The sequence below is a fragment of the Rutilus rutilus genome (genome assembly GCF_951802725.1).
Source record: "Rutilus rutilus genome assembly, chromosome: 9".
Lineage (NCBI taxonomy): Eukaryota > Metazoa > Chordata > Actinopteri > Cypriniformes > Leuciscidae > Rutilus > Rutilus rutilus.
Genome location: NC_140223.1, coordinates 8,099,886 through 8,127,882, shown reverse-complemented (window position 1 = coordinate 8,127,882; position 27,997 = coordinate 8,099,886). Strand labels below are relative to the sequence as shown.

Here is a 27,997-nt window from a genome sequence, read left to right as displayed (position 1 = left end):
GTAATCAATATCTAACAAATTTGAAACAATTCAAAACTGCTATTTTCAGAACTCATTTTCATGAGCCATTACTATAAAACAAGAAACTGGTGTGAAGTCACACACACACACACACACATCAGTGTGATCGCTGTGTGTCTCTGTGTCTTCAGTCTCTGTAGCGGCTCTTTATTCACCATCAGCTGATCCTGAGGAAACTGAACTGATGTTTAAACACTGAGAGTCCTACAATAAAACACACAGACAGACACATATGAGTATGAGACATTACTGAGTCACATCACATCTGGAGATCATTTCAGGAAAACACAGCCAGAATATTAGTATATTCATATTACAGCCAAAGATATTAATGAAAAACTGGAATAGATTAATAACAGCAAATGATCAACAATTCTCACTTTATCACTCACTCACTCACACACCACGTTTACATGCAAACAAATAATCTTTTAGTAATCAGATTGACGGGTCGGACTGAAAAGCCTTCATGTAAACACCTTAATCGTATGAGCTCGATCTGAATGAAATTTCTATCGGATTGGGTGGTTTATTCCTTTTCTAATCCGACCGAGAGGACATGTAAACACTTGATCAGACTGAAAAACCGAATCTGGAAAGTACTGTGCGTGTGCAATGACGTAATGCCGTATGATGTGTATGAGCTGTTGTAGTTGTTGAATGAAGTGTCATGAATGACCAACACAATCTCACAGCCTTCGATGCTTCTCAGACACTCATCCACAGGCTGTTTCGGGTGCAGGTACGGGTGTTTTTACTGCGGGATAAATATAAGCAGCACGGCACAATGGTTCATGTTCTCATTGTCTCCTAATTAGGACCTGACCCGTAATATATAAATATTAAGTCTGCTGTTTAAAACAAACAAAGTAGGAGAATAGTGTGTGCAAACAGCGGGAAATATTTGTGCAGTGTGTGCATGTCAAAAACTCAATTCAGATTTGAAGCTTGTCAAGTCAAGTCAAGTATATTTGTATTAGTGTTGTCACGATACCAAATTATTGTTTCGATACCGATACCAAGTCAAGAATTGCGATTCAATTCATTGCTGTGCTTTATTTTAAAACCTGGACAACATTCTAATCATATAACACACTAATAAATGAACATATGAATAGCAGATAGGTTATATTAAACATTTGAACAAAATATGAAATATGTAAAAAAAAAAGAAAATATTTGAGCAATGACATTCAAGGTAAAAAAAATGATAAATTTATCAGCATTATCTCAGTTATCATAAGAAACATAAGAGTTACCGGTAATAACTTTATCTTGATTATGAACTTTGAATAATAATATAAACAGCGATTATATTAAACAATGTTTAATATTGGTAACATATGATAAGCCTCATTGGTGATATATTTGACATATGGGGAGAGAGTTGTGGAAGGCCTATACTTCATGTTAAACATAAATATATAGCAGCAAAGACAACGTCGGCAGTGTTGACGGCAAAATAGGCTACAGAATATTTCGTTCTGTATTGAGAGGTGCAGTATTTGAAAATCGCTAATATTTTTTTTTAATTACATTTATATCTGCATTTATGTCAAAACCTAGACTTTCAAACAACAAAATGTCATTTATTAATATGCATTTGTGTCAAAATGACATAGAAACATCTTTTCCTATTCTATTTTGCCTGGAAACGATTCCACCGTGCGTGTCGCGTGAAAAATAGGCGTCGGCTCTATTTCTAGCATGCACGTGGGCAGTGTGCTAGCTCTAAACAGCTGAAATAAAAACGGACATGCCACGCAGCTGAGACGCTCACGCCACGCAGCCAGTGTGTCTCCGGGCTTACAAATCTGGAACGCGGTCATTCTTAGAAGTATCGATACTAATACGTTTAGGTATCGTGACGTTTTTAATTTCCGAGAATCGCGATACTTTTGAAGTATCGGTGCACCGTGCAACACTAATTTGTATAGCGCTTTTCACAATTCAGATTGTATCAAAGCAGCTTCACAGTATTAAATTAAAATAATACAACAAGGTTTGTTTCTAGTGGAATTTATTGATTGATCAAATTAAATTAAATATCCCCAAAATATCCCCAACTGAGCAAACAGTGGCAAGGAACCGAAAAACTCCATCAAGTGACCTAATGGTGACCTGAAACTCCATCAGGTGACCCAATGGAGAAAAAAAAAACCTTGGGAGAACCCAGGCTCAGTCGGGGGCCAGTTCTCCTCTGGCGTTTATGAACTAGAGGCCGGATTTAACTGTAAGATTAAAAATATTATATGAATGCCTGGCTGAAGAGATGCGTCTTTAATCTAGTTTTAAACTGGGAAAGCGAGTCTGAGCAACGAACAGTGTCAGGAAGGCTATTCCAGAGTTTTGGAGCTAAATGTGAAAACGCCCTCCCTCCTTTGGTGGATCTGGATATCCTAGGTATGACCAAAAGTCTTGAATTTAGTGATCTTAGAGAACGCGATGGATTATAGGGCGATAGAAGATCCGTTAAATAGACTGGAGCTAGGCCGTTTAGGGCTTTATAAGTCAGTAGCAATACCTTGTAATTAATACGGAACTTTATAGGTAACCAATGTAGTGATGATAAAATCGGTGTTATATGATCATATTTTCTTGATCTAGTAAGAACTCTAGCGGCTGCATTTTGGACTAACTGTAGCTTGTTTATTGAGGATGCAGGACAACCGGCTAATAAAGCATTACAGTAATCTAGTCTCGAGGTCATGAATGCATGAACAAATTTTTCTGCATCAGAAACTGATAGCATATTACGTAGCTTAGCAATGTTTCTAAGGTGGAAAAAGGCTGTTTTTGTAACATATGAAATATGATTTTCAAAAGACAGGTTGCAATCTAGTATAACACCCAGGTCTTTTACTGTAGAGGATAAAGTAACAGGACATCCTACTATATTAAAGTTGTATATGCTTGTGACATATAAACACACACATCAACCCGATCATTTTATTTATCGCTCATGTAAACACTTCATTTGGATTCATCAATTGGAATTAATTCCAACTGAAACAAAAGTTGTGCATGTAAACATGGATGAAAATATTCATATAGACCTCGCCTAGTCATAGATCATATTCACATCACAGAATTAAACGGTAACCCTTTCTTTTACAGTCCCCTAATTACTAGGTATTTACCTGGTAAATATATGGTAAGGTATAGTTGGTTATTGGTAATTACCACAGGTAACAAGTATGTAAATGCAGAGAAACTACAAACTAATTACTAGGTATTTACCTGGTAAATATATGGTAAGTTATAGTTGGTTATTGGTAATTACCACAGGTAACAAGTATGTAAATGCAGAGAAACTACAAACTAACTACTAAGTATTTACCTGGTAAGCATATGGTAAATTATAGTATTTTAGTGTGTAATTACTTAAGGTGATTAGTATGCAATTACAGAGAAACTACCAGGGAAAAAAACACCACTGTTAAATATCAACTCAACAAAGTACTGTGTACTTGTTACCTGTTTAGGTTGGTAATAACTCAGATTTAATTGTGTACTTCCTCAGAATGTAGGCAGACTATTTTTAGAAACACCTCAGGTATTACCCATCAATTCAAGTTAGGTTTGTAGTTATCCTAGGGTTATGTTGGTAACAGTACATGTTTATTTATTACTATCTTGAAATTAAGACGATAGTTTCCAATAAATTACCTTGTCTTACATAGTTGTTGTTCATTGCTACACCCATTTATAGAGGGTTTATCAAATAATTTACCTTACACTTACCTGGTAACTACCCCGCAGGAACAGTTTTCCCTAATGTCATGGCACAGCTTAAATACTGGGTATGTTCTTGCAAATGTTTTTACAATTTACTCAGTAAGTAAAGTGCAACTGTACTGTAAAATGAAGCCTTTTTTATTTCCATGGTATTACCGGAATTGTACCATATAACTTGATCATTCCCTTTTCCATATAGTCACAATTTTTTACCTCATATGTCCTGCAACGTTACCAAGGAAAACATGACAATTTACTCAGTAAGTAAAGTGAAACTGTACTGTAAAATGAAGCCTTGTTTATTTCCATGGTATTACCGGAATTGTACCATATAACCTGATCATTCCCTTTTCCATAGTCACATTTTTATTTATTTGTTTTCCTAGTATGTCCTGCAACGTTACCAAGGAAAACATGACAATTTACTTGGTAAGTAAAGTGTAACTGTACTGTAAAATGAAGCCTTGTTTATTTCCATGGTATTACCGGAATTGTACCATATAACCTGATCATTCCCTTTTCCATATAGTCACATTTTTTTTTACCTCATATGTCCTGCAACGTTACCAAGGAAAACATGACAATTTACTCAGTAAGTAAAGTGAAACTGTACTGTAAAATGAAGCCTTGTTTATTTCCATGGTATTACCGGAATTGTACCATATCATTCCCTTTTCCATAGTCACATTTTTTTTTCTAGTATGTCCTGCAACGTTACCAAGGAAAACATGACAATTTACTCAGTAAGTAAAGTGCAGCTGTACTGTAAAATGAAGCCTTGTTTATTTCCATGGTATTACCGGAATTGTACCATATCATTCCCTTTTCCATAGTCACATTTTTATTTATTTGTTTTCCTAGTATGTCCTGCAATGTTACCAAGGAGAACATGACAATTTACTTGGTAAGTAAAGTGTAACTGTACTGTAAAATGAAGCCTTGTTTATTTCCATGGTATTACCAGAATTGTACCATATAACCTGATCATTCCCCTTTTCCATATAGTCACAATTTTTTACCTCGTATGTCCTGCAACGTTACCAAGGAAAACATGACAATTTACTCAGTAAGTAAAGTGAAACTGTACTTTAAAAGGAAGCCTTTTTATTTCCATGGAATTACTGGGATCTTACCCTATAATCTGTTATAGCTACGTAACTGTAGCTATTACAGATTATAGGGTAAGATCCCAGTAATTCCATAAAAAAAAAAAAAAAAGGTTTCCTTTTACAGTAACGTTCCAGTTTCACTTTACTTACTGAGAATGTTCAACGTGATCTCATGAGAATACGTGTGTATTTTTACGTAAAGTGTAATTCTACCATACGTACATTTACTTACGTTTTATACACACAGAAACGTATAGTATTTACAGCACTAAAACGTAAAATGTTTGCATAACAGCACAAAAACATAAATTATTTACGTATGAACAACTCTACACCGACGTACATATTTGTACTCTTATTTATGCATATTAAAATCGTGGCATTAATGTTTTGACTCTATTGCATTCAAATGTCTTATCAATTACGTTTTCAGTCGCATTTATGCAGTTTACTCAAGAAATAGACTAATAACATTTTGCTCTGTTCGTGCCTTCTGCTGCAAACTCGTTTCGGAGCATTAGCATGCAGTTAAACAAGAATACACTTTAAAACCTTAAAAGTACCTTATTTAATCGTTTAACCATTTTAATATAGTTTATTTACAGTGAGTATTTAAGATGTGCCATGACATTAGGGAAAACTGTTCCTGCGGGGTAGTTACCAGGTAAGTGTAAGGTAAATTATTTGATAAACCCTCTATAAATGGGTGTAGCAATGAACAACAACTATGTAAGACAAGGTAATTTATTGGAAACTACGTCTTAATTTCAAGATAGTAATAAATAAACATGGACTGTTACCAACATAACCCTAGGATAACTACAAACCTAACTTGAATTGATGGGTAATACTGGAGGTGTTTCTAAAAATAGTCTGCCTACATTCTGAGGAAGTACACAATTAAATCTGAGTTATTACCAACCTAAACAGGTAACAAGTACACAGTACTTTGTTGAGTTGATATTTAACAATGGTGTTTTTTTTCCCTGGTAGTTTCTCTGTAATTGCATACTAATCACCTTAAGTAATTACACACTAAAATACTATAATTTACCATATGCTTACCAGGTAAATACTTAGTAGTTTCTCTGCATTTACATACTTGTTACCTGTGGTAATTACCAATAACCAACTAAAACTTACCATATATTTACCAGGTAAATACCTAGTAATTAGTTTGTAGTTTCTCTGCATTTACATACTTGTTACCTGTGGTAATTACCAATAACCAACTATAACTTACCATATATTTACCAGGTAAATACCTAGTAATTAGGGGACTGTAAAAGAAAGGGTTACCAATTAAACTCCTATTAAAAACAATTTACAGAGACTAAAGTGGAGCTGAATTATTATCTTATATTCTCCAGTTACACACATATGAGGCCTGTCACTGAAATTGGATCAATTTAAAGGCTTGAAAGAAATATATACTTACAGTAGTGTAATGTCTCCAGTTTATAATGTGGATCATCCTTCAGATCAGAGAGCAACTTCACTCCTGATTTTCCTATTTTATTCCCAGACAGATCCAGTTCTCTCAGGTGTTCAGGGTTTGATCTCAGAGCTGAAGTCAGAGCAGCAAAACCTTCATCTGTGATGTCACAATTTCTCAACCTGTAGAGCAAAATTACACACACTTCACTCTCTCAGTTCAGATCAGATCAGTTTAGCAGTGAATCCATTATTAGAGAGAAAGTTCACACTAAAAGCACAAATTAATATGTTTGATGGATCATTAGACTGAGATCTAAAATGTCAAAAAACATTATCATACAACATCTAAAGTATCATTTAATCAGGAAAATAATCTCTTAAAGGGACAATGTGTAGCTTTTTAGGTATTTTATGATCTAAAATCAATATTTTTATTCATAAATATGCCCTCAATGGTGTACAAATACCTCTGCCAATGATCTGACTAATCCTCATAAACGAAGAATTTATTATCTTTATATACATGGGACGGGTAGGTCCACGGAGGCTTCCATGTAGTTCCGCCATCTCGAAAAACTATAATAGCAGAGAGGGACAAAAAGTACTAGGCCAACGCGTTTCCACAACACAACACAATCTATTTATCTATTCTATTTATAGTAAGTTAAACAGGCTCTTTGATGAATAGCAGCTATTGAGTAAAGTAACGTTAGAGAAGGCGCTGATGATGATGATATCTAACAATGCACGTACTTCAAAAAATATAACGAATAAAGAAGGCATTACTACTAATTACCATAGTTAATGTTTTTCACAGTCAGTAATTCATACTGGAACATTCATTTTTTCGTTGTTTCAAGTTTCAGTTTGTTTTAAATAACAAACCTGTTCACCCGAAGGAAAACTCGAAGTGCTATTATAAGACATCCTGTCATAGCTTTTTGGTACATAACGGCTACCGTAGATACAACACGTATTTGAAAAAGTGAGGCGCTAGAGAGCATTATTCGTTTGAATGCAAAATACAATTTCACCACTAGATGGGAGAAATTCCTAGTACACATTGTCCCTTTAAATAACACTATTCACTACATAGGCTAGTTTTCCTGTTACTTAGATCTGTATGTAATATGTATGAAGTAATAAAATGGTGTGTGTGTGATTTCAAAAAAATTATAAACAATATTTTAGAAAGTGTCAATGCAGAAAGAGGAACAATTGACAGTAAGAATGAATCCAGCATGTTCTTCATTTCTCAGTTCTGTGTGTTGAGCTCGAGTCTGTTTAAAGTCAAGAGACTGAAATGTTGATTGTGTGTGAAAGTGTGTATTTCTGTAACGGTCACCAGCTGGAGTGCTCTTGAGAGCCACCAGAGGGCACTCCACATAAGACTATTATCACTCACAAACTACATTTCCCATAACTCACTGCCCGGACTCATCACTGATCACATTCACCTGTACCTCATTCACTGATTGCATTCACCTGTGTCTTATCCTGTTAGTCTCAGTCTATTTATACCCTGTTCATTCATTCACTCACCGCGAAGTCTTGTTGTACTGTTAGTCTGCAATTCCGAGCATTTTCCCTGGTTTCATGTCTCTTGGTTTTTGGATTTCTTGCCTGTTCCCTGGATTTCTCTTTTGCCTCTGACCCCTGCCTGTTTTGATTGTTTGTTTGTTTATTTGTTTGTTTGGACTGCTTACCTGTGTTTCGAACATTGCCTGTTTATTGGATTTCGTCTTTGGATTACCCCTCATTAAAGCTGCATTTGGATCCTCTATTCTTGTGTCTTGGAGCAGTTTCATAACAGAAGACTTCGCCACACCCAGATCCAGCAGCTATGAGCTCCAGAAATCCAGCAGTACGGATCTCGCCTGATCTTCCTAGCATGAGCCGGGAGTTCGCTGGACAGATCGCGGCCTTGGCCCTGGATAGCCTCGATCTGTTCCAGTACACCTGGGGGTTTGTTCCTCTCGCTGCCTCTTGCTCTCTGGGTGATGAAGCAATTAAGTTGTGTTACCGGCTGGGGGCTAAGGAGGTCGACCCGAGGGAGCTCCCCGATCTCTCAGGTCTGGATTGGAGAGAGGCACTCTCCAGATGTCTGGAGAGCTTCCTTCCGTGGCACGCCATGTCACCGCCTGCACTTCACGCCAGTCCAGCCGAGCCTGCACTTCACGCCAGTCCAGCCGAGCCTGCACTTCACGCCAGTCCAGCCGAGCCCGCACTTCACGCCAAATCTGCCGAAGCCAAGGCAGTATGCGTCATGCCCGCCGCCCCTGAGACTGAGAGCGTCATGCCCGCCGCGCCTGAGACAGCAAGCGACATGCCCGCCAAGCTAGAGCCTTCACCGCTGGTCCCGTCCAGCACAGAGCCCTCTTTACCGCTGGTCCCGTCCAGCACAGAGCCTTCTTCATTGCCGCTGGTCCCGTCCAGCTCAGAGCCCTCTTCGCCGCTGGTCCTGTCCAGCTCAGAGCCCTCTTCGCCGCTGGTCCTGCCCAGCTCAGAGTCCTCTTCGCCGCTGGTCCTACCCAGCTCAAAGCCCTCGCCGCCGCTGGTCCCGTCAAGCTCAGAGCGCGCTGATCCTGATCCAGAGACTGAGCTTCACGTCACTTCTGCCGATCCAGAGACTGAGCTTCACGTCACTTCTGCCGATCCTGATACTGAGCCTGAATCTGTTCCTCTTCCTCTTTCTGCGCCTGTGTCTTCGGACAAGATGGCCGACTCCACGCCTGTCTCTTCGGACAAGATGGCCGAATCCACGCCTGTGTCTTCGGACAAGATGGCCGACTCTACGCCTGTGTCTTTGGACAAGATGGCCGAATCCACGCCTGTGTCTTCGGACAAGATGGCCAAAACCACGCCTGTGTCTTCGGACAAGATGGCCGACTCCACGCCTGTGTCTTCGGACAAGATGGCCGACTCCACGCCTGTGTCTTCGGACAAGATGGCCGAAACCACGCCTGTGTCTTCGGACAAGATGGCCGCCGCCGAACCAGTGTCTCAGGACAAGATGGTCTCCGCCGAGCCAGTGTCTCCGGACAAGATGGCCGCCGCCGAGCCAGTGTCTCAGGACAAGATGGTCTCCGCCGAGCCAGTGTCTCCGGACAAGATGGCCACTGCCACGTCGCCTGAGCCCTCAGCAGAGATGGCCGCCGACACGCCTGAACCTGAGCCATCAGCAGAGAAGGCCGCCGACACGCCTGAACCTGAGCCCTCAGCAGAGATGGTCACCGACACGCCTGAACCTGAGCCCTCAGCAGAGATAGCTGCTGCCACGGTGTCTGTCCCTGAGCCGGTGTCTGTCCCTGAGCCGGTGTCTGTCCCTGAGCCGGTGTCTGTCCCTGAGCCGGTGTCTGTCCCTGTGTCTGTTCCTGTCCCTGTGTCTGTTTCTGTGCCATGGCCGCCTGAAGGGTCGTCTCCTCCCTGGCCGCCTGCACTGCCTGCTCCGCCCTGGCCGCCTGCACAGCCTGCTCCGCCCTGGCCGCCTCCGCCCTGGTCGCCTGCACAGCCGGATCCGCCCTGGTCGCCTGCACTGCCGCAGTCTTCAGGTCCTCTTCCGCTGCACGGGCCTGGCCCTCCATCCCGCCTCCGCTCCACCTCCCTCCTGGACAGTTTTAGGAGCGTCTGGAATCCGCTCCTTAAAGGGGGGGCTATGTAACGGTCACCAGCTGGAGTGCTCTTGAGAGCCACCAGAGGGCACTCCACATAACTAACATGACTATTATGACTATTATCACTCACAAACTACATTTCCCATAACTCACTGCCCGGACTGATCACATTCACCTGTACCTCATTCACTGATTGCATTCACCTGTGTCTTATCCTGTTAGTCTCAGTCTATTTATACCCTGTTCATTCATTCACTCACCGCAAAGTCTTGTTGTACTATTAGTCTGCAATTCCGAGCATTTTCCCTGGTTTCATGTCTCTTGGTTTTTGGATTTCTTGCCTGTTCCCTGGATTTCTCTTTTGCCTCTGACCCCTGCCTGTTTTGTTTGTTTATTTGTTTGTTTGGACTGCTTACCTGTGTTTCAAACATTGCCTGTTTATTGGATTTCGTCTTTGGATTACCCCTCATTAAAGCTGCATTTGGATCCTCTATTCTTGTGTCTTGGAGCAGTTTCATAACAATTTCAGTGTGACTCTCAGTCCTGCAGTTTCATGTTATTGAGGATCAGCTCATGTGTTCAATCATTTACAGCTCAATAATCTGAGCTCACAGCAGCAGAAAGAGGCTGCACACTTCAAATATACTTTACATTGTGATTCATGTGTGAAAGTCAAATATGATCTTACCTCAGTATCTCCAGTTTACAGTGAGGATTTTGTAGTACATCAGACAGCAGATTCACTGATTTTCCTATTTTATTCTTAGACAGACTCAGTTCTCTCAGGTGTTCAGGGTTTGATCTCAGAGCTGAAGTCAGAGCAGCACAACCTTCATCTGTGAGATCACAAAAACTCAACCTGTAGAGAACAATGACACACACTTCACTCTCAGTTCAGATCAGATCAGTTTAGCAGTGAATCCATTATTAAAGAGAAAGTTCAAACTTAAAGCACAATTAATATGTTTGATGGATCATTAGATTGAGATCTAAAATGTCACAAAACATGATCATAAAACATCTTAATGTTTCTATAACATCTGCTTGAATAAATTAGACTATTCACTACATAGGCTAGTTTTACTGTTAAGCCGACTGCACACTCTGCGATTTTGGCCACGATTTGGCCGTCTGAGACAAATTTTTAAAATCCTAAAAGTTTCCTCTGATCTTAGGCCAAAACCTGAAGTCTTTGATAATTAGTTTGATATTAGGGCTGCACGATCGACCGAAATTAAACCGCACGCAATCTGGTAAAGTTGCGATAATTTTATGCGCAGTTTGTCAGTGAAGTACGGCTCTGTGATCGGTAGTAAATGCTGCTCGATCTGAAAGCCAGAGGGAGTCTCACACACACACACTAAATATGCCCCACCGCAGAAGAACGATAACACACATCATTCCAGGAAATCCCTATGGGGATCATACTATCTGTAGCTGAATAAACAGAAGATTGAAACGCTTTGATTGGTTGACTTATTAAATGTTGTCTTTTGTTGGACAAGAGGTTCATAAATGCTTCTCATGTTTGGAAAGATGTTTGATGTGTGTTGCTTTTTCAAATGCATATTAAAAGCAACTCAAACTCGCAGTGCTTTCAGATGGAGCAGCGTTTATTACTGATCAGAGCTGTACGTCACTGACAAGCTGCACATAAAACATAATCGCAGCCTTTGTGATTTCATAATAGCGATAAGCAAAATCGGTTTAAGCACTGTAAGCCCGACTCAATCAGCCCAACGGAGGCCTCCAATCAGCGGGTGAAGTTCTCTGCGCATTGCTGTCTTTGCTTGTGGCAAAGTAATTTGATTAAATGAAATACATTTTTTCATATGTATTACCTCATTATTTCATCTGACTTAATGAAAAGGTTTTAATGATATCTGTGCATCATTAAATGTGAGCGAATGTTTGACTATTCTTTTTAACTCTTTACTGAAAATAATGTCAGAGTCAGTTAGAATAAAATCAAATGTTTACAATTTATTATGTCAGGTAAATGTACAATGCCAATTTCATAATCAGTTCAAAGATAATAGATACAAAACATCAAATGCTCTGGAATAAAGACAGAAGATGCGAACTTTGACATTAGGAAATACATGATGCTGAGAGTCTCGGCCACTCTCAGCATCACGGGCCAATTTGAGCTACAAATTGCCCTGAGCCTCTTGTTGCAATTAATTATATACCCAGACCAAGACAGAAACTCTTTTCACATGGAAACATTTGCTAACAATGGGAATTTGCATTCAAAGTTTACACCTTTTGAGAGCAGTAGGCCATTTGCCTGGAAGACCCACCCTCCTTTGTGTTATCTCTAAACTCATAAAAACTTTATTAACTTTAGTTTTACTTCTTTGGGAATGAGACCTTTGTACCAGTTGCACTGAGACATTTCAAAAGATGCCTCATGGATCATGAATACTGTATGATAATTATTCACATTAAACCATATAGATTATTGGGTGAATTTTGGTGATCTCAGCATGAGAGAGAAGGAAAGAGATGTAGATTAGGATGATTCTGAGGTGAGACTTGCGTCTCGAATGGTGCACAAGAGTAGGTTCAAATGTTAATTTACAGAAAGGTCCTTTGTCTTCTCAGGGAGTGGTCGCTCCTCAACCAGACTGCCCGAAATTTTCTAATTTCTTAAGTCTTACAGTGCGAATTCATGTTAAATGGAATTAATCTAGAGGTGGTGGACTACTTTTCTATGTTAAAGAGTATTTACAATGCCAACAGATAAATGTGCAAGATAAATTGGATGTAGAGATTGAATGTATTGTTTTAACTATAAATGTGTCACCTGAGATGTCATTCATTTTAGTTGGTATTTATAGACCACCTTCTGCTGATGCTAAATTTTATACATCATTTAAGGAGATTTTGAAAGAATTAAATACTCTTGGTAAAGAAGTAATTGTACTAGGGGATTTTAATGTAAATTGGATAGATAAAATGCCATATTTCTAGACCTGCAAAGAGCTTTCGACACGGTAAACCATAACATCCTGTTATCTAAATTGTCCGCTCACAATATTTCTGAAGAGACATTACGATGGTTTAAATCATATTTAGAGAATAGGAAGCACTGCACAAGAATTAAGAGAACTATGTCTTCTTTTTTGGACTGCTCAGTTGGGGTGCCACAAGGCTCCATTTTGGGCCCTCTCTAGTTCAGTGTATATATAAATGATCTTCCAGCTATTTGTCCTGAAGTTCACGTACAAATGTACGCCGATGACGCAGTGATATATGTCCATGCGAAATCAAGTCAGAAAGCAGCAGCTGTGCTCCAGCGAGCGATAGAAAAAATCTCAGATTGGATGGTACAATCATGCTTGACATTAAATTTTAGCAAAACAGTTAGCATGTTTTTCCCAATAAGGAATACATCTCACTCTGCGCCGGAAGTTATTGTTAAAGGAACAAGGATTCACAAAGCAGAGTCTGTCAAGTATTTAGGCATAGTGTTAGACAGGACACTGTCGTTTAAAAAAGCGTTTCTAAATTGATAAAAAAATTTAAATTGTATTTATCGCAGTTCAGATATATTCGCCCTCAAATGAGCACAGATGCAGCCAAGCTTTATATGCATGCGATGATATTTTCACATTTTACATATTGTATCACAAATTGGTCTCTTTCAACCAACTCTGCGTTACAGCCACTTCATAGCTTGTACAAACAGGCACTTAAAATTTTAGATAAAAAACCTGTTTCATACCACTACTGTAACATTGTGAAGAAATATAAATTAACATTTGAAAATTTCGTTTTGTTTTCGAATGTCAGTTTAGTATATAAAATTCTTCATGATTTGGCCCCACAGTCCCTGAGAATGTTTGTGAAATCTTGTGAAGAGGCAGGACTTAGAACAACACGAGCCTCCTCCAGAGGGGATTGTTATGTCAACTTTAGGTCCTCTACATTTGGACAGAATTGCTTCTCTGTGAAAGATGCAGGGATGTGGAACTTGTTGCCATTTACTTTTCGAGAGAGTAGTACCTTGCAACAGTTTAAATTTAACCTGAAGAAGTGGTTGAAAGACGGTCAGATTTGCGATCATTATCACAAACCTAGTAAATTGGGGTATTGTTAAAAATGTAAGAAGGTAATATTCTTAGTCTTATTTTATATGAAAAAAACTGTAATAATTGTAAATACTGTAAATATTGTAATTGCATGTTAGTTGAGGTGATCCTTTTGTAGGTGCTGTATCTGTATTTTATATTGTGAATGAACTCATCAGTAAGAATGCGCAGTGAGCAGTCCACTGTATAAACCTGCTGTCACTTTGCCTCTGCCCAGGGACTACAGATGAAAAATAGCTTGTAGCTATCTCTGGTCTGTGCAACACATTTGTTGTGCAATGTCCCTGTCAAATAAATAAATAAATAAATAAATAAATATTGTAAGTATGAGTCCCTTTGAGTCAATTTGGGTATGTGTGTGTTCTTATTTACTGTGAAAGGGAGATTGTTCACATTATTTTAACCATATGTATCGATTTCCATGAGCTCACTTCAGAGAACGTGATGCCATTTTTCATGAGTGGTAATTTAGTCCCTACATGTCTGAATAGATTACTAAGTGTATAATTATGTACATAATGTACGTATAATTGACAGATTGAGTTAATTCTTGTTATTACTGTTCATTACTAATTTAGTATTATTACTTTCTGTTTGTTTAGAACCACTACGTTACACTCCAAACTACTCTGCCAACCCTCTACTACTTGTACTACAATTGTTCACTCAACCCAATTCTACAACTGTAAATGCCTCTACAAGCCTCAATCCATTAAAGTGTACTTCATCTCTGACCGGACGACTTATGTCTGCTCAATATCCACCAACACCACACTAGTCTACTCCACAAATGGTCCTTTGAGCCGGATACAGGAGCTGTCATAAGAATGATGCATCAGAGTGATCCAGATCCTAGACCTGCCCTTCCTGAGCCCATCATCAGTTACTTAGTTACCTGTCAGACTTTGAGCTCACTGATCATCAACAGAGGCTACAGTCAAGACAGAGAGTAGATTCTTCCCCTGAGATGAGTGATGATTCAGAAACGCGAGGAGCAGCAGCACCCAAACTCATTAAAGGTTAAAGTAATGATTATGAATGTGTCTAAATTAGCAAGGAGACATTTAATTGTTTAGTAATAAACTGGTGTTTTCTGTGTCTCTGCAAAGATGAAGTTGGCGATGCGGACTTGCCATGAACGCCAGAGAGAAATGCACATTTCATATGGATTACATAATCAGAGAGTAGCCTATTTATTTTGGTTGGAATATTTTCGTTTAAAAGTAGACATTAAGCTTTCTGTAATATATAGCCTATATTTCTCAAATCTGTGAGGCACAAGCTGAGTTTCGGCGCCCTCCAGTTCACATGCAATGCAAGTGATCGTGCCGACGCCTTATTACATTGTCTGCTATATATTTGCTTCTTATTTATTAAATATGGGCAATTGATTGATAAAACATTGATCAAAATTAAGATACAATTTATACAAAACGAAAATATTTTAAAAAGAGTTTTCTATAAAACAAAACTTAATGAAGTCGTCAAAATCATGTTTTACCAAAAACAGCGCAGTTGCTAGGAGGGCGCCAGCACCTCTGCCTTTCAGCGCCTCTGCCTCCCGAGTGGATGATAGCCCTGAAGACGCCTAGCAATGATATACCTTTAGTGGTAGTATACCTTTAGTTAAGTTATACCTTAAGAGTCTTCGTAGCGCGCTAAGAGACAAGGTTATCGGAAAATGCAGCCCAGGTATGATGCGTATTATGCGTATGATGCGTAATGGAGATTCCAGAGCGCTCTTCTTTGGTCAGAACCATGGAGAGCGATCGCGGATAGGTCTGTCCTATGCACCGAAACTTTTAACAATGCAACAAAATATTTAAAGAGCATCAAGCTATTAAAATCTATATTATGTATACGCACAGATAATATAACAGTAGGCTATATTAGTCAATATTTTTTTTATTAGGTTAAGCATTGATTGGATAACGTTTTTTATTTATTTTTATTTAACGTTTTTAATTTAAGGCCCACCTACTATTGGTCTGGCCCATCCAAAACTGGCGGCCCATCATTTTCCATTTCATCTGTCTAGATGCATATTATTGATGAATGCAATGTTTGAAGCTCTCACAAGCACAAAATGCAGGCATAGAATATGTTAATAAAGTTTTTATTAACGCATTTTAGACGAACAAAAACAGGTAGGCTAAGCCAAAGACTGAGGCTACAATATCCATAAATAAATGTTCACAAATACCATTGAAAGTAAAACTGAAAACTGAAACACACAGTAAACTTAACCTGGGCTTAAAAAGAAGGCTGAAGGGTGCCACTTGTTGGTAAAAAAAAAAGTAGCCTAATACTGTACAAGATAAACGCAAAATATACATTTGTATAAGAAAATAAAATAGGCTGCATTGTTTAGCCTACACAAATATATCCATAAAACTAACACAGGAACCTAAATCAGATACAGTAAGCCTAACTTGGGCTTAAAAGGGCTATAAGGTGCCGTTGGTGGCCTAAAACAGAAGATTATAGCCTACTTATTTTTAGCTTTCCTCGCGCTGTGTAGAAATAATATTGAATCAACCGTCCCTGGGTTGAGATGGTTTCTTCTTGCCTCTATGACACGACCTGCGGAGCTGAATGTGCGCTCACTGGCTGCACTTGATGCTGGAACGCAGAGGATCCTCCTTGCCAATGCACGAAGCCTCTCCCAAAATTCAAGCAACCGGTCCTCGTCAAAGTCATCCAGCGTAAAGTGTGCAGCACGGTAACGCTCCAATTCGTTCGTTAGGCCCACATCAGCGGCATCATCGGCCCATTCAGCGAGGTCCACTCTAGGTCTTTTCTCTCTCTGACTTTCGTTAGTGACGTCTATGGAAGGTAAAATAGCATTTGTCAATAATGTCATTTACCAGCATTAAATTGAAATATCCCATTCATCATTAATAACGCAGCCACTTACCCTCGCCTGTAGATGTCCGTGGTGCTGTAGTGCTTGAAGTCTCAGGAGAGTCCGCGGCTTCAAAAGACACAGGGTATATGAGGTTGCCAACGATTCTGTGGAGATTTTTCCTTTCAGTCTCGGTCATCATTTTGAGACTTTTGTAGCGGGGGCAGAGGAATAGGGCGATTTTGTGCGTGTCTGTGAGGATTAACTTTTTATGGAGTAGAGCAAGTGCGCGCGTACGGAGCAAAGCCATGTACTCAGGGTCTCCAAAGACTGGTTTGCAGTGTGCGCTCAGATTGTAAGACCACAGCATCACTAAATACAGTGTCGGGTAGTCCTCTGCCTGCAACTCCTCAGATGCTTTATTGAAAGGCTCCAAGAAATCTATCACGGTTGTGAGCGTGTTTTGATATATGCCTTCCATGCGCTCTGACTGCCCCCTGCTTTCGAGTAGCTCGTTAATTTCCCTGTATTGCTTGCTCACAGATTTGAGCATGTCAATTTTGCTATTCCAACGAGTCTCACAATCTTGGACTAAGCCATATTGGAGAGCTGTGCTTGCACTGGCTTTTTTAAGATATTTGACAATGCCCTTGCACGTGTCAATCATCTCCGTTACCTCCTCAATGTCAGATCCACTGAACGTATGTTTCAGAATTGTGTTCAGAACATGGGCTGCACATGGTATCCAGTGATAATTTTTTAGGGCAGATTTAATGTTAGAGCCCTGGTCACTCACGAGCACCACTTGATCAAATGAGATCCTGTAAGAACACAGCTGCTCATTAATCTGTTCGTGGATGTTGATTGCTGTTTTGGGCAATGTGCAATCGAATTCCACTGTGCACATAACACGGCTTGCCAGCTTCCAATCCTCTGTGATATAATGGCACGTCAAGACAATGTAGGACCTTCTGTTAAAATCATCAGTCCACATATCAGTCGTTATTGCAACCCCTCCATTGTCATGCACCGCTGACTTCAGAACCTCGGATAAGGCTTCTTTCTCGACCATGGCCTGTTTTTTAGCTCGATCACAGACTGTCTGCCTATGAGGAAGCACGCCATTTGCGTCGACTTATGCGTCGTTTATTTTCGTAAAACCTTCCCCCGAAACAATATCAAAGGGGCGCAGGTCTGTGCAACAAAAGTCCACGCAATAATCCACAAATTTACTCTTCACTCGAAGAGGAATTTTTGTGTGGTCAGGGCGCATAAAAGCATCTATAGTTTGTGGCCTGGGTTGGCCTGACGCTGCTCTATTCGGCTGTGATGGCTTACCGGGGCCGCACTTGTGACGCGCCATGTTGGTCGTACCAGTTTTGTGGCTATCAAATGTGTAAATAGCATCGCAAGAAGTACACGACAAAGCCAGCACTTTGGTCATCATCTTTCATTATTTCGGCAAATGTCTCCCACACTCCCACAGCTTCCACTCCCCAGTCTTCACCTTTTCTCTTGCCGCCTCCATCTCTACCTGCAGACTGAGCTTGTGCGTCATCTTCGCGCCAGTTATTCAGCCAATAAAGTGTAGGCCTATGTATTTCAAAATTGTGTCTAGTACTATATAAATTACAAAGGTTTAATTGGCATCTTTATTTCAAACGACCCGACCGACCGCGACCCGAATATCATTAAAAATATTTTTGGATGACTCGTAACCGCGGGTAACCGCGGATGACCGCAGGCACCCGCTCATTTTGGATCAGCCCGCGCATCACTGATAGATAGATAGATAGATAGATAGATAGATAGATAGATAGATAGATAGATAGATAGATAGATAGATAGATAGATAGATAGATAGATAGATAGATGTCCAATGTAAATTGGGATAATCATAATGAATAATCGCAATTACAATTTTAAGGGAATAATCGACAATTATGATTTTTGTCATAATCGTGCAGCCCTAACTCACAGCAGCAGAAAGAGGCTGAACACTTCAAATATACTTTACATTGTGATTCATGTGTGCGAGTCAAATATGATCTTACCACAGTTTCTCCAGTTTACAGTGAGGATTCTGTAGTACATCAGACAGCAGATTCACTGATTTTCCTATTTTATTCCATGCCAGACTCAGTTCTCTCAGGTGTTCAGGGTTTGATCTCAGAGCTGAAGTCAGAGCAGCAAAACCTTCATCTGTGATACCACAATTACCCAACCTGTAGAGAACAATGACACACACTTCACTCTCTCAGTTCAGATCAGATCATTTTAGCAGTGAATCCATTATTAAAGAGAAAGTTCAAACTTAAAGCACAAATTAATATGTTTGATGGATAATAAGATTGAGATCTAAAATGTCACAAAACATGATCATAAAACATCTAAAGTATCATTCAATCAGGAAAAATAATCTCTTATTTGCACTATAATAAAATCCAGTCTTGTGTTCAGTCTGCTTTAATACATGAAACTATTCACAACAGGTTAGTTTTACTGTTACTTAGATCTGTACTATGTAATATGGATGGAGTGTCAATTAGTGTGTGTGTGAGTGTGTGTGTGTGAGTGTGTGTGTGTGTGTGTGTGTGTGTGTGTGTGTGTGTGTGTGTGTGTGTGTGTGTGTGTGTGAGAGTGAGAGTGTGTGTGTGTGTGTGTGTGTGTGTGTTTGTTTTCATTTTACAAAATTAAAAACAATCCTTTAGAAAGTGTCAATGCAGAAATATGAACATAATTAACAGTAAGAATGAATCCAGCATGTTCTTCATTTCTCAATTCTGACTGTGTTGAGCTCAAGTCTGTTTAAAGTCAAGAGACTGAAATGTTGATTGTGTGTGAAAGTGTGTATTACAGTGTGACTCTCAGTCCTGCAGTTTCATGTTATTGAGGATCAGCTCATGTGTTCAATCATTTACAGCTCAATAATCTGAACTCACAGCAGCAGAAAGAGGCTGAACACTTCAAATATACTTTACATTGTGATTCATGTGTGAGAGTCAAATATGATCTTACCCCAGTATCTCCAGTTTACAGTGAGGATTCTGTAGTACATCAGACAGCAGATTCACTGATTTTCCTATTTTACTCCATGACAGATTCAGTTCTCTCAGGTGTTCAGGGTTTGATCTCAGAGCTGAAGTCAGAGCAGCAAAACCTTCATCTGTGAGATCACAATAATTCAACCTGTAGAAACAATGACACACACTTCACTCTCAGTTCAGATCAGATCATTTTAGCAGTGAATCCATTATTAAAGAGAAAGTTCAAACTTAAAGCACAAATTAATATGTTTGATGGATAATAAGATTGAGATCTAAAATGTCACAAAACATGATCATAAAACATCTAAAGTATCATTCAATCAGGAAAAATAATCTTCATATTAAAATATAAATCATATTAAAATTCAGTCTTGTGCAAAATCTGCTTTAATAAATGACACTATTCACAACAGGCTAGTTTTACAGTGACTTACTAGATCTGTACTATGTATGGGGTGTCAATTAGTGTGTGTGTGTGTGTGTGTGTGTGTGTGTGTGTGTGTGTGTGTGTGTGTGTGTGTGTGTGTGTGTGTGTGTGTTTTAATTTTACAAAAATTAGAAAGTGTCAATGCAGAAAGACGAACATAATTGACAGTACGAATGAATCGTCTCAGGTTACGACTGTAACCTATGTTCCCTGAGAACAGGGAACAAGACATTGCGTCAAAGCGCTAGGGGAACGCCTCAGCATGACTGATGACTGAAACACTGTATAACCACGAAAATCGTATTGGCCGGCGTCAGCCATGACGTCATTCTCTAGCATGACCAGGAAGTATAAAAGGGCGTCTAGAGAACATGTCATCCATTTCTTCGTCTGAAGGGACTGTACAAGCAGACCAGAGGCATGGCAACGAGACGCAGTGTCTCGTTCCCTGTTCTCAGGGAACATAGGTTAAAGTCGCAACCTGAGACATTCCCTTTCGAAAGGGAACTTGCACTGCGTCAAAGCGCTGGGGGAACGATCTACCCACGCTGTCACACTGAGGGGATGCTTTAGCAACTATGGCTGCTACAAGCACAAACACATTAACTCAAAGTTAAAGCCCCTTACTGCTTACACGTCAGGCTAACAGTAGCACTACTCCCTACGGCCACTGCCCGAGCTCCAAGCTAAGCGAGGGGGTAACTCCGTGAATCACACAAAGGGCTTGCCAGCTCAAGGGCATGGGTACCACAGCCCGACTTTCAGAGGGGGGTTCCTTTAAGGGAGTATGGCCCAGAGACTATGGGCCCTAGCCTGCTACTTTCGGGGGGACAGAGTCAACCCCCATACCAGGGAGGCTATCATGCTTAATGCTGAAGCCAACAACCTGCTTAGTAGTGCTATGGGAAGCGGAGGCCTTAGCAGGATGACTCAAGAGCAGAGGAGGCCTGCCCACTTACACCAATGTGGCTCTTCCAGAACTTTATCTCAAAATGTGAAAAGTTCATAGTGCAGAGCTCAGACAAAGGGCCTAAAACCAACTCTCTGTTATCGAGAGGGCCCTTTTCTGTATGAAAAGCATGGAGGCCTCAGCAGGACGACTCTCGAAGGACAGGAGGCCTGACACATGCTAGAATACAGCTAGTCTTGCCTGGAGGCCTCAGCAGGATAACTCTATTAGGAAGAGGGGCCTGCCAGACTCACACCAGCATCGAGTTTCTCAGAACATCAACCCAGAGCTCAGGGAACGACGGGTCTAATAACTACTCAAGACATGAGGATGAACCCTTTCCACGCTCTACCAAGCCGCATATATGGAGACCTCAGCAGGATGACTCTCGAAGGAGAGGAGGCCTGACACATGTAGCTAACAAGCGGTAAACATGGAGGCCTCAACAGAATGACTCTCCTAAGGGAGAGGAGGCCTACCATACCCTTTAAGAATCAGCCAAGCTCTAGCTATGCATAACACAGAACTGAGGAAGCAAAGGGCCTACAATATAACTCTCTGAATTAAGAGAGAGGCCTCTTCTCGATGCAGAGACCAGATCTATCTGCTCGTAACTCTGGAGGGTGGAGGCTTCAGCATGACAACTCTAAGAATGAGAGGAAGCATACGACATCCTTATGTGCATTTCCAGAAATATGGCCGCTGGAGACGTACTCAGCATGACGACCATAAACTTAAGGGGAGTAACGGAGTCTGCATTTGGGGCGGCCTGGCCGTATAAGAGAGGCTAACACTGGGAGCATGTCACCCTAACACACCTGCCTACTGGGAGTATAGAGGTCCAAGCTTTGTGAGGGCCTGCTACAACTCAACCAGAGGTGAAGTCCTCTGCATAATGACCCAGAGGAACCAGGGGAGTACTAGGCTTACTCGGCGGCTATCTGAGAGATGGAGCACTCTAACGAAATACCCTTGCTAACTAGGGGAGTACTACGTCACCCTCAGAGGGGTGATTTTACCACTGTCTCGAATTTAGAGACATATACTGCCCCACAGGGCTATGGGGAGCAGGGTCCTTAACAAAGAGACTCTAAGAAGAGGAGGCCTGCCATACTCGCACCCAAATGGTCTTAAACTAGTTTTCCTACTTGTGAGAAACAACTATGTTAGAAAAAAGAAACCCCATTAAGATTTATAGACACTCTGTCGAGCTCTAGAGAGTGGAGGCCTCAGCAGATAACTCTCTGGAGTGAGAAGAAAGCCTAACCACGCCTCTGAGCCCACAAGGAGGGAACCTTCTACCTGTGCTCATCACTACTGCAATACTAGCCGACTTCAGATCTGGGCTACCAGAAACTCAGTGAACAAGAAGTGACAGAGTGTAACAAACTCACCACACCGTAAGGGAAACCCATCCTATCCAGGAGGGGAACAGAGGCCGAATAACCCAGTAAATAAAACATAAAAATGAGTTGAATATGTTTTTATGTTTATTTTTATTTTTGGGGGGGGAACAGCCTGTCTACGTTCGTTTTAACTGGAGGAAGCACCTAGTGCCAACTACTCTGCTAACAGCACTGTGGGGCTACAGGGGATGTTCTCAGTATGATTGGTTGGTCACACAACAAAGGCCTGAGGCAGACCGTCAGAATAGATTATCATCATCGGTCCACGCACTCTGACCCCTCGAGAACAGAGCGCACGTGCTCTTCACCCAGACAAAGCACGCAAAGGTTGTGAGTGTCACGAGCTGTGAGAAACCTCTCACACGGGTCTGTACACTTCCTAAAGTGCATGTTTGCCATAATTTCATTTTACTCAGTGAAACAGTCCCTGAAGACGAAAAAGAGGATGACATGTTCTCTAGGCGCTAGATCATGACGTCATGGCTGATGCCGGCCAATACGATTGTCGTGGTTATACAGTGTTTCAGTTATCAGTCATGCTGAGGCGTTTCCCTAACACTTTGACGCAGTGCGAGTTCCCTTTCGAAAGGGAACCAGCATGTTCTTCATTTCTCGGTTCTGTTTGTGTTGAGCTCGAGTCTGTTTAAAGTCAAGAGACTGAAATGTTGATTGTGTGTGAAAGTGTGTATTTCAGTGTGACTCTCAGTCCTGCAGTTTCATGTTATTGAGGATCAGCTCATGTGTTCAATCATTTACAGCTCAATAATCTGAACTCACAGCAGCAGAAAGAGGCTGAACACTTCAAATATACTTTACATTGTGATTCATGTGTGAGAGTCAAATATGATCTTACTCTAATTTCTCCAGTTTACAGTGAGGATTCTGTAGTACATCAGACAGCAGATTCACTGATTTTCCTATTTTATTCCCAGACAGATTCAGTTCTCTCAGGTGTTGAGGGTTTGACCTCAGAGCTGAAGCCAGAGCAGCAAAACCTTCATCTGTGAGATCACAACTCCTCAACCTGTAGAGAACAATGACACACACTTCACGCTCTCAGTTCAGATCAGATCAGTTTAGCAGTGAATCCATTATTAAAGAGAAAGTTCAAATTTAAAGCACAAATTAATATGTTTGATGGATCATTAGATTGAGATTTAAAATGTCACAAAACATGATCATACAACATCTAAAGTATCATTCAATCAGGAAAAAGAATCTCTTATTTGCACTATATTAAAATTCAGTCTTGTGTTCAGTCTGCTTTAATAAATGAGACTATTCACAACATAGGCTAGTTTTACAGTTACTTACTAAATCTGTACTATGTAATATGCATGGAGTGTCAATTAGTGTGTGTGTGTGTGTGTGTGTGTGTGTGTGTGTGTGTGTGTGTGTGTGTGTGTGTGTGTGTGTGTGTGTGTGTGTGTGTGTGTGTGTGTGTGTGTGTGTGTGTGTGTGTGTGTGTGTGTGTGTGTGTGTGTGTGAGTGTGTTTAATTTTGTGAAATGAAAACACACAATCCTTTAGAAAGGGTCAATGCAGAAAGATGAACATAATTAACAGTAAGAATGAATCCAGCATGTTCTTCATTTCTCAGTTCTGACTGTGTTGAGCTCGAGTCTGTTTAAAGTCAAGAGACTGAAATGTTGATTGTGTGTGAAAGTGTGTATTTCAGTGTGACTCTCAGTCCTGCAGTTTCATGTTATTGAGGATCAGCTCATGTGTTCAATCATTTACAGCTCAATAATCTGAACTCACAGCAGTAGAAAGAGGCTGAACACTTCAAATATACTTTACATTGTGATTCATGTGTGAGAGTCAAATATGATCTTACTCTAATTTCTCCAGTTTACAGTGAGGATTCTGTAGTACATCAGACAGCAGATTCACTGAGTTTCCTATTTTATTCCCAGACAGACCCAGTTCTCTCAGGTGTTCAGGGTTTGATCTCAGAGCTGAAGTCAGAGCAGCAAAACCTTCATCTGTGACGCCACAATTACTCAACCTGTAGAGATGAAAATCAAATAGAATATTTTAAACACTATCAAATGGCTTTCCAACAAATGTCAATTCCAATATAATTTAACAACGTAAAATTCTTATCCAAGGTTCATGGTCAAATGTTTCCATTTACAATGTGTTTTTGCAGCTGTAAGAAATGTAGCCAATCACAGACATGTTTGCTGATCTCATTTTTGTTCAGTGCCGAGTTCTTCACGCTCGCGAATCCTCTCACTAACAAAATGACAGATTTTCTTTATGCAGTGTAGACAACTTTATTGTTTATAATGGAACTTTGTGAGATTGTGAACTGAGATGAGTGACAGCTTTATATTGATTGTAAAGGGAGCGCTCTTTCGAGGCTATACATAATCCATTGAATAAAAGTTTTGTTTTTCTTGCTGCTGAGAGGACCGATGGCCAATTACACGCTGCAAAACAGCATGTCAAAATAGATACACACAACAGATTAATAGATAAATAGAAAAATATTCATATCAATATATTTTTGAAATTCCATTCCAAATATTTGTAAAAGTAATGATGTAAATTAATAATCTTAAAGTCGGCATGAAATCAAAATGGACCCTATTTACTTTGTTAGCGCATATTACTAGTCTTGTGGTGAACAATTAATCCGTGCAAGTTAAAACACAGAAAAAAAAGTTTTGGCTTCGTAATCTTTAATCAAAATCTGAAAATGCCCCTCCCCTCTGCCTTGGAGGACCTTCTCTGATGACGTAGGTTTGACGGCTTGGTTTGGGAAACGCTTAACCACTCCCCTCAAATCGTTAGTCTGTAATGAGCGAGAGATGGAGAGGAGGAGCGCTAGAGTAAAACCCTGCCCTCTGTTCAATATTCCTTTTCACTGGGAAATACGTCACAGCACTGGAGAAAAGTCGTTTGCAACTTCCGGTTCACGCGGACTTTAAATGTCTCATTGTACATTGCTATTCTTGTTATGTAAGAGTCGTTGCTACACATTAAATCTGAACTTTACTAGAGAACCATCACTAATTTCACAAACTCAGTGATTTGATTCTTAACTATCAATCTCACAGTAAAATTTAAATGTGAAGTTTTAGTAAACTTTAAGCTAAACATCAAGTAAATGTTTAATTGTCCATCTAATAGTAAAATTTAGATGTATGACTCTGCTGTGTAAACCATACATCAAAAGTTTTAGGAGATTTGAGCTACTTGATAAATGAGCTGTTTCTCCAGTGGTTTGCTTGGTCCTAATTTCTTTATAATTTCTTTAAAATATAAATTCCTTCAAGGAACATTCAACTAGTAAACCTGAATTATTTATTCATACACACATTTTCGGACTTTGTTTGTAATGCCTGAAGGAATTTTACATTGTCACGGTTTAGGAAATGCATCAAATACTGACCACTGAACTCTAGACAACATCTGCAGCACTGAAGATTTATGAACTATTATTTTCCTGATGTTTTAACAGTGAACTGATTGTTCTGATTGATACTTACTGAACTGATCTGGATTCTTTAATCACAGGAAGAAGCTTCTGAAGAGCCTTTAGTATTTCAGTTTTATCATCTCTTTCAACAAAATCATTCATATCAAACTTGTCCAGCTTCTCCTCTGATGTCAACAACACAAAGACTACAGCTGACCATTGAGATGAAGAGAGTTTGGCTTTCTTTATTCTTCCAGATTTCAGATACTGTAGTATTTCCTCCACTAGTGAACGATCACCCAGTTCATTCAGACAGTGGAACAGATTGATGGATTTCTCTGGAGAGTCAATGGTCCTGATCTTCTTCTTGATGTACTCAACTGTTTCCTCATTGCTGTCAGGTCTACTTGTCTGTTTCATTAGTCTTTGTAGGAGAATCTGATGAGACTCCACTGACAGACCCAGAAGAAACCGCAGCAAAAGATCCAGATGTCCATTTTTACTCTGTAGAGCCTCATCCACAGCTCTCTGATGCAGCGCAGATAATGAAACATGTTCTGATGAATAGTGTATAAACCAGTCCTTAACTTTAGACAACAAACTTCGTTTGGTGATTGGGTCAAACACATTGGTGTTGTTGATTGTACAGGAGAGATGCACATATAGAGCCGCTAGATGTTCCTGAACGCTCAGATGTACAAAGCAGAAGACTTTCCCCTGATACCAGCCAAACTCCTCTCTGAAGATCTGAGTGCACAATCCTGAGTAAACTGATGCTTCTGTCACATCAATGCCACACTCTCTCAGGTCTTCCTCATAGAAGATCACATTGCCTTTCACAAGCTGCTGAAAAGCCAGTTTCCCCAGTTTGAGGATCATGTCTTCATCTGTCACGTTCTTCTCATAGTCCTTCTCATGTTTGATGTTGGTCTGAAGGATCAGGAAGTGTGTGTACATCTGAGTGAGAGTCTTGGGAATCTCTCCAGTCTCTGCTTCGCTCAACATCTTCTCCAGAACAGCGGCTGAGATCCAGCAGAACACTGGGATGTGGCACATGATGTAGAGGCTCCTTGATGACTTCAGGTGTGTGATGATTGTATTGGCCAGACTCTGATCACTGATTCTCTTCCTGAAGTATTCCTCCTTCTGTGGATCATTGAAGCCTCGTACCTCTGTCACTCGATGGACACACTCAGAGGGGACGAGATCGGCTGCTGCTGGTCTGGGGGTGATCCAGATGAGAGCAGAGGGAAGCAGATTCCCCACAATGAGGCTCGTCAGCAGCACGTCCACTGAGGCTGATTCACTTACATCACACAACCTCACATCGCTCTGAAAATCCAGAGACAGACGACACTCGTCTAGACCATCAAAGATGAACAACACTTTATATTTGTCACTGGATATTTCCATTTCTTTAGTTTCAGGGAAAAAGTAATGAAGAAGATCTGAAAGACTGAGTGTTTCGTCCTTCATCAGATTGATCTCTCTGAAAGGAAGAGGAAATATGAGCTGGACGTCCTGATTCTCTTTCTCTTCAGCCCAGTCCAGGATGAACTTCTGCACAGAGACTGTTTTTCCAATGCCAGCGACTCCCTTTGTCAGCACAGTTCTGATGGGTTTGTCTTGTCCAGGTAAAGGTCTAAAGATGTCATTGCATTTGATCGGTGTGTCCTCTGTTGCTGCTCTCCTGGATTGTGTCTCAATCTGTCTCACCTCATGTTCATTACTGATCTCTCCACTCTCACTCTCTGTGATGTAGAGCTCTGTGTAAATCTCATTCAGGAGTGTTGGGTTTCCCTGCTGTGCTGTTCCCTCATACAGACACTCAAACTTCTTCATCAGATTTGATCTGAACGTGTTGAGGACTTCATGGCTGTA

The 27,997-nt window shown here is 40.4% G+C and overlaps 1 protein-coding gene across 1 annotated transcript; it reads right to left on the bottom strand.

The window, feature by feature from the left end:
• Positions 1-27,988, bottom strand: LOC311296763 (NACHT, LRR and PYD domains-containing protein 12-like). The gene is made up of 8 exons (XM_084418649.1): positions 26,187-27,988; positions 24,527-24,697; positions 23,544-23,714; positions 19,880-20,050; positions 18,916-19,086; positions 10,608-10,778; positions 6,307-6,485; positions 1-225 (listed from the first exon to the last, which is right to left on the bottom strand). Coding segments are annotated over exons 1-8 (2,808 nt in total). The 5' UTR covers positions 27,959-27,988; the 3' UTR covers positions 1-223.
• Positions 27,989-27,997: the final 9 nt, after the last annotated feature.

Bases quoted from the DNA above. Each gene is read 5' to 3' on its own strand.
- LOC311296763 (XM_084418649.1), bottom strand. From the start codon at position 27,958: ATGAAGAAGTTTGAGTGTCTGTATGAGGGAACAGCACAGCAGGGAAAC. The intron at 20,051-23,543 runs GTAAGATCATAT...TTGTTTCTACAG, and splicing joins TGTAAACTGGAGAAATTAGA to GTTGAATTATTGTGATCTCA. The intron at 19,087-19,879 runs GTAAGATCATAT...TGTTCTCTACAG, and splicing joins TGTAAACTGGAGATACTGGG to GTTGGGTAATTGTGGTATCA.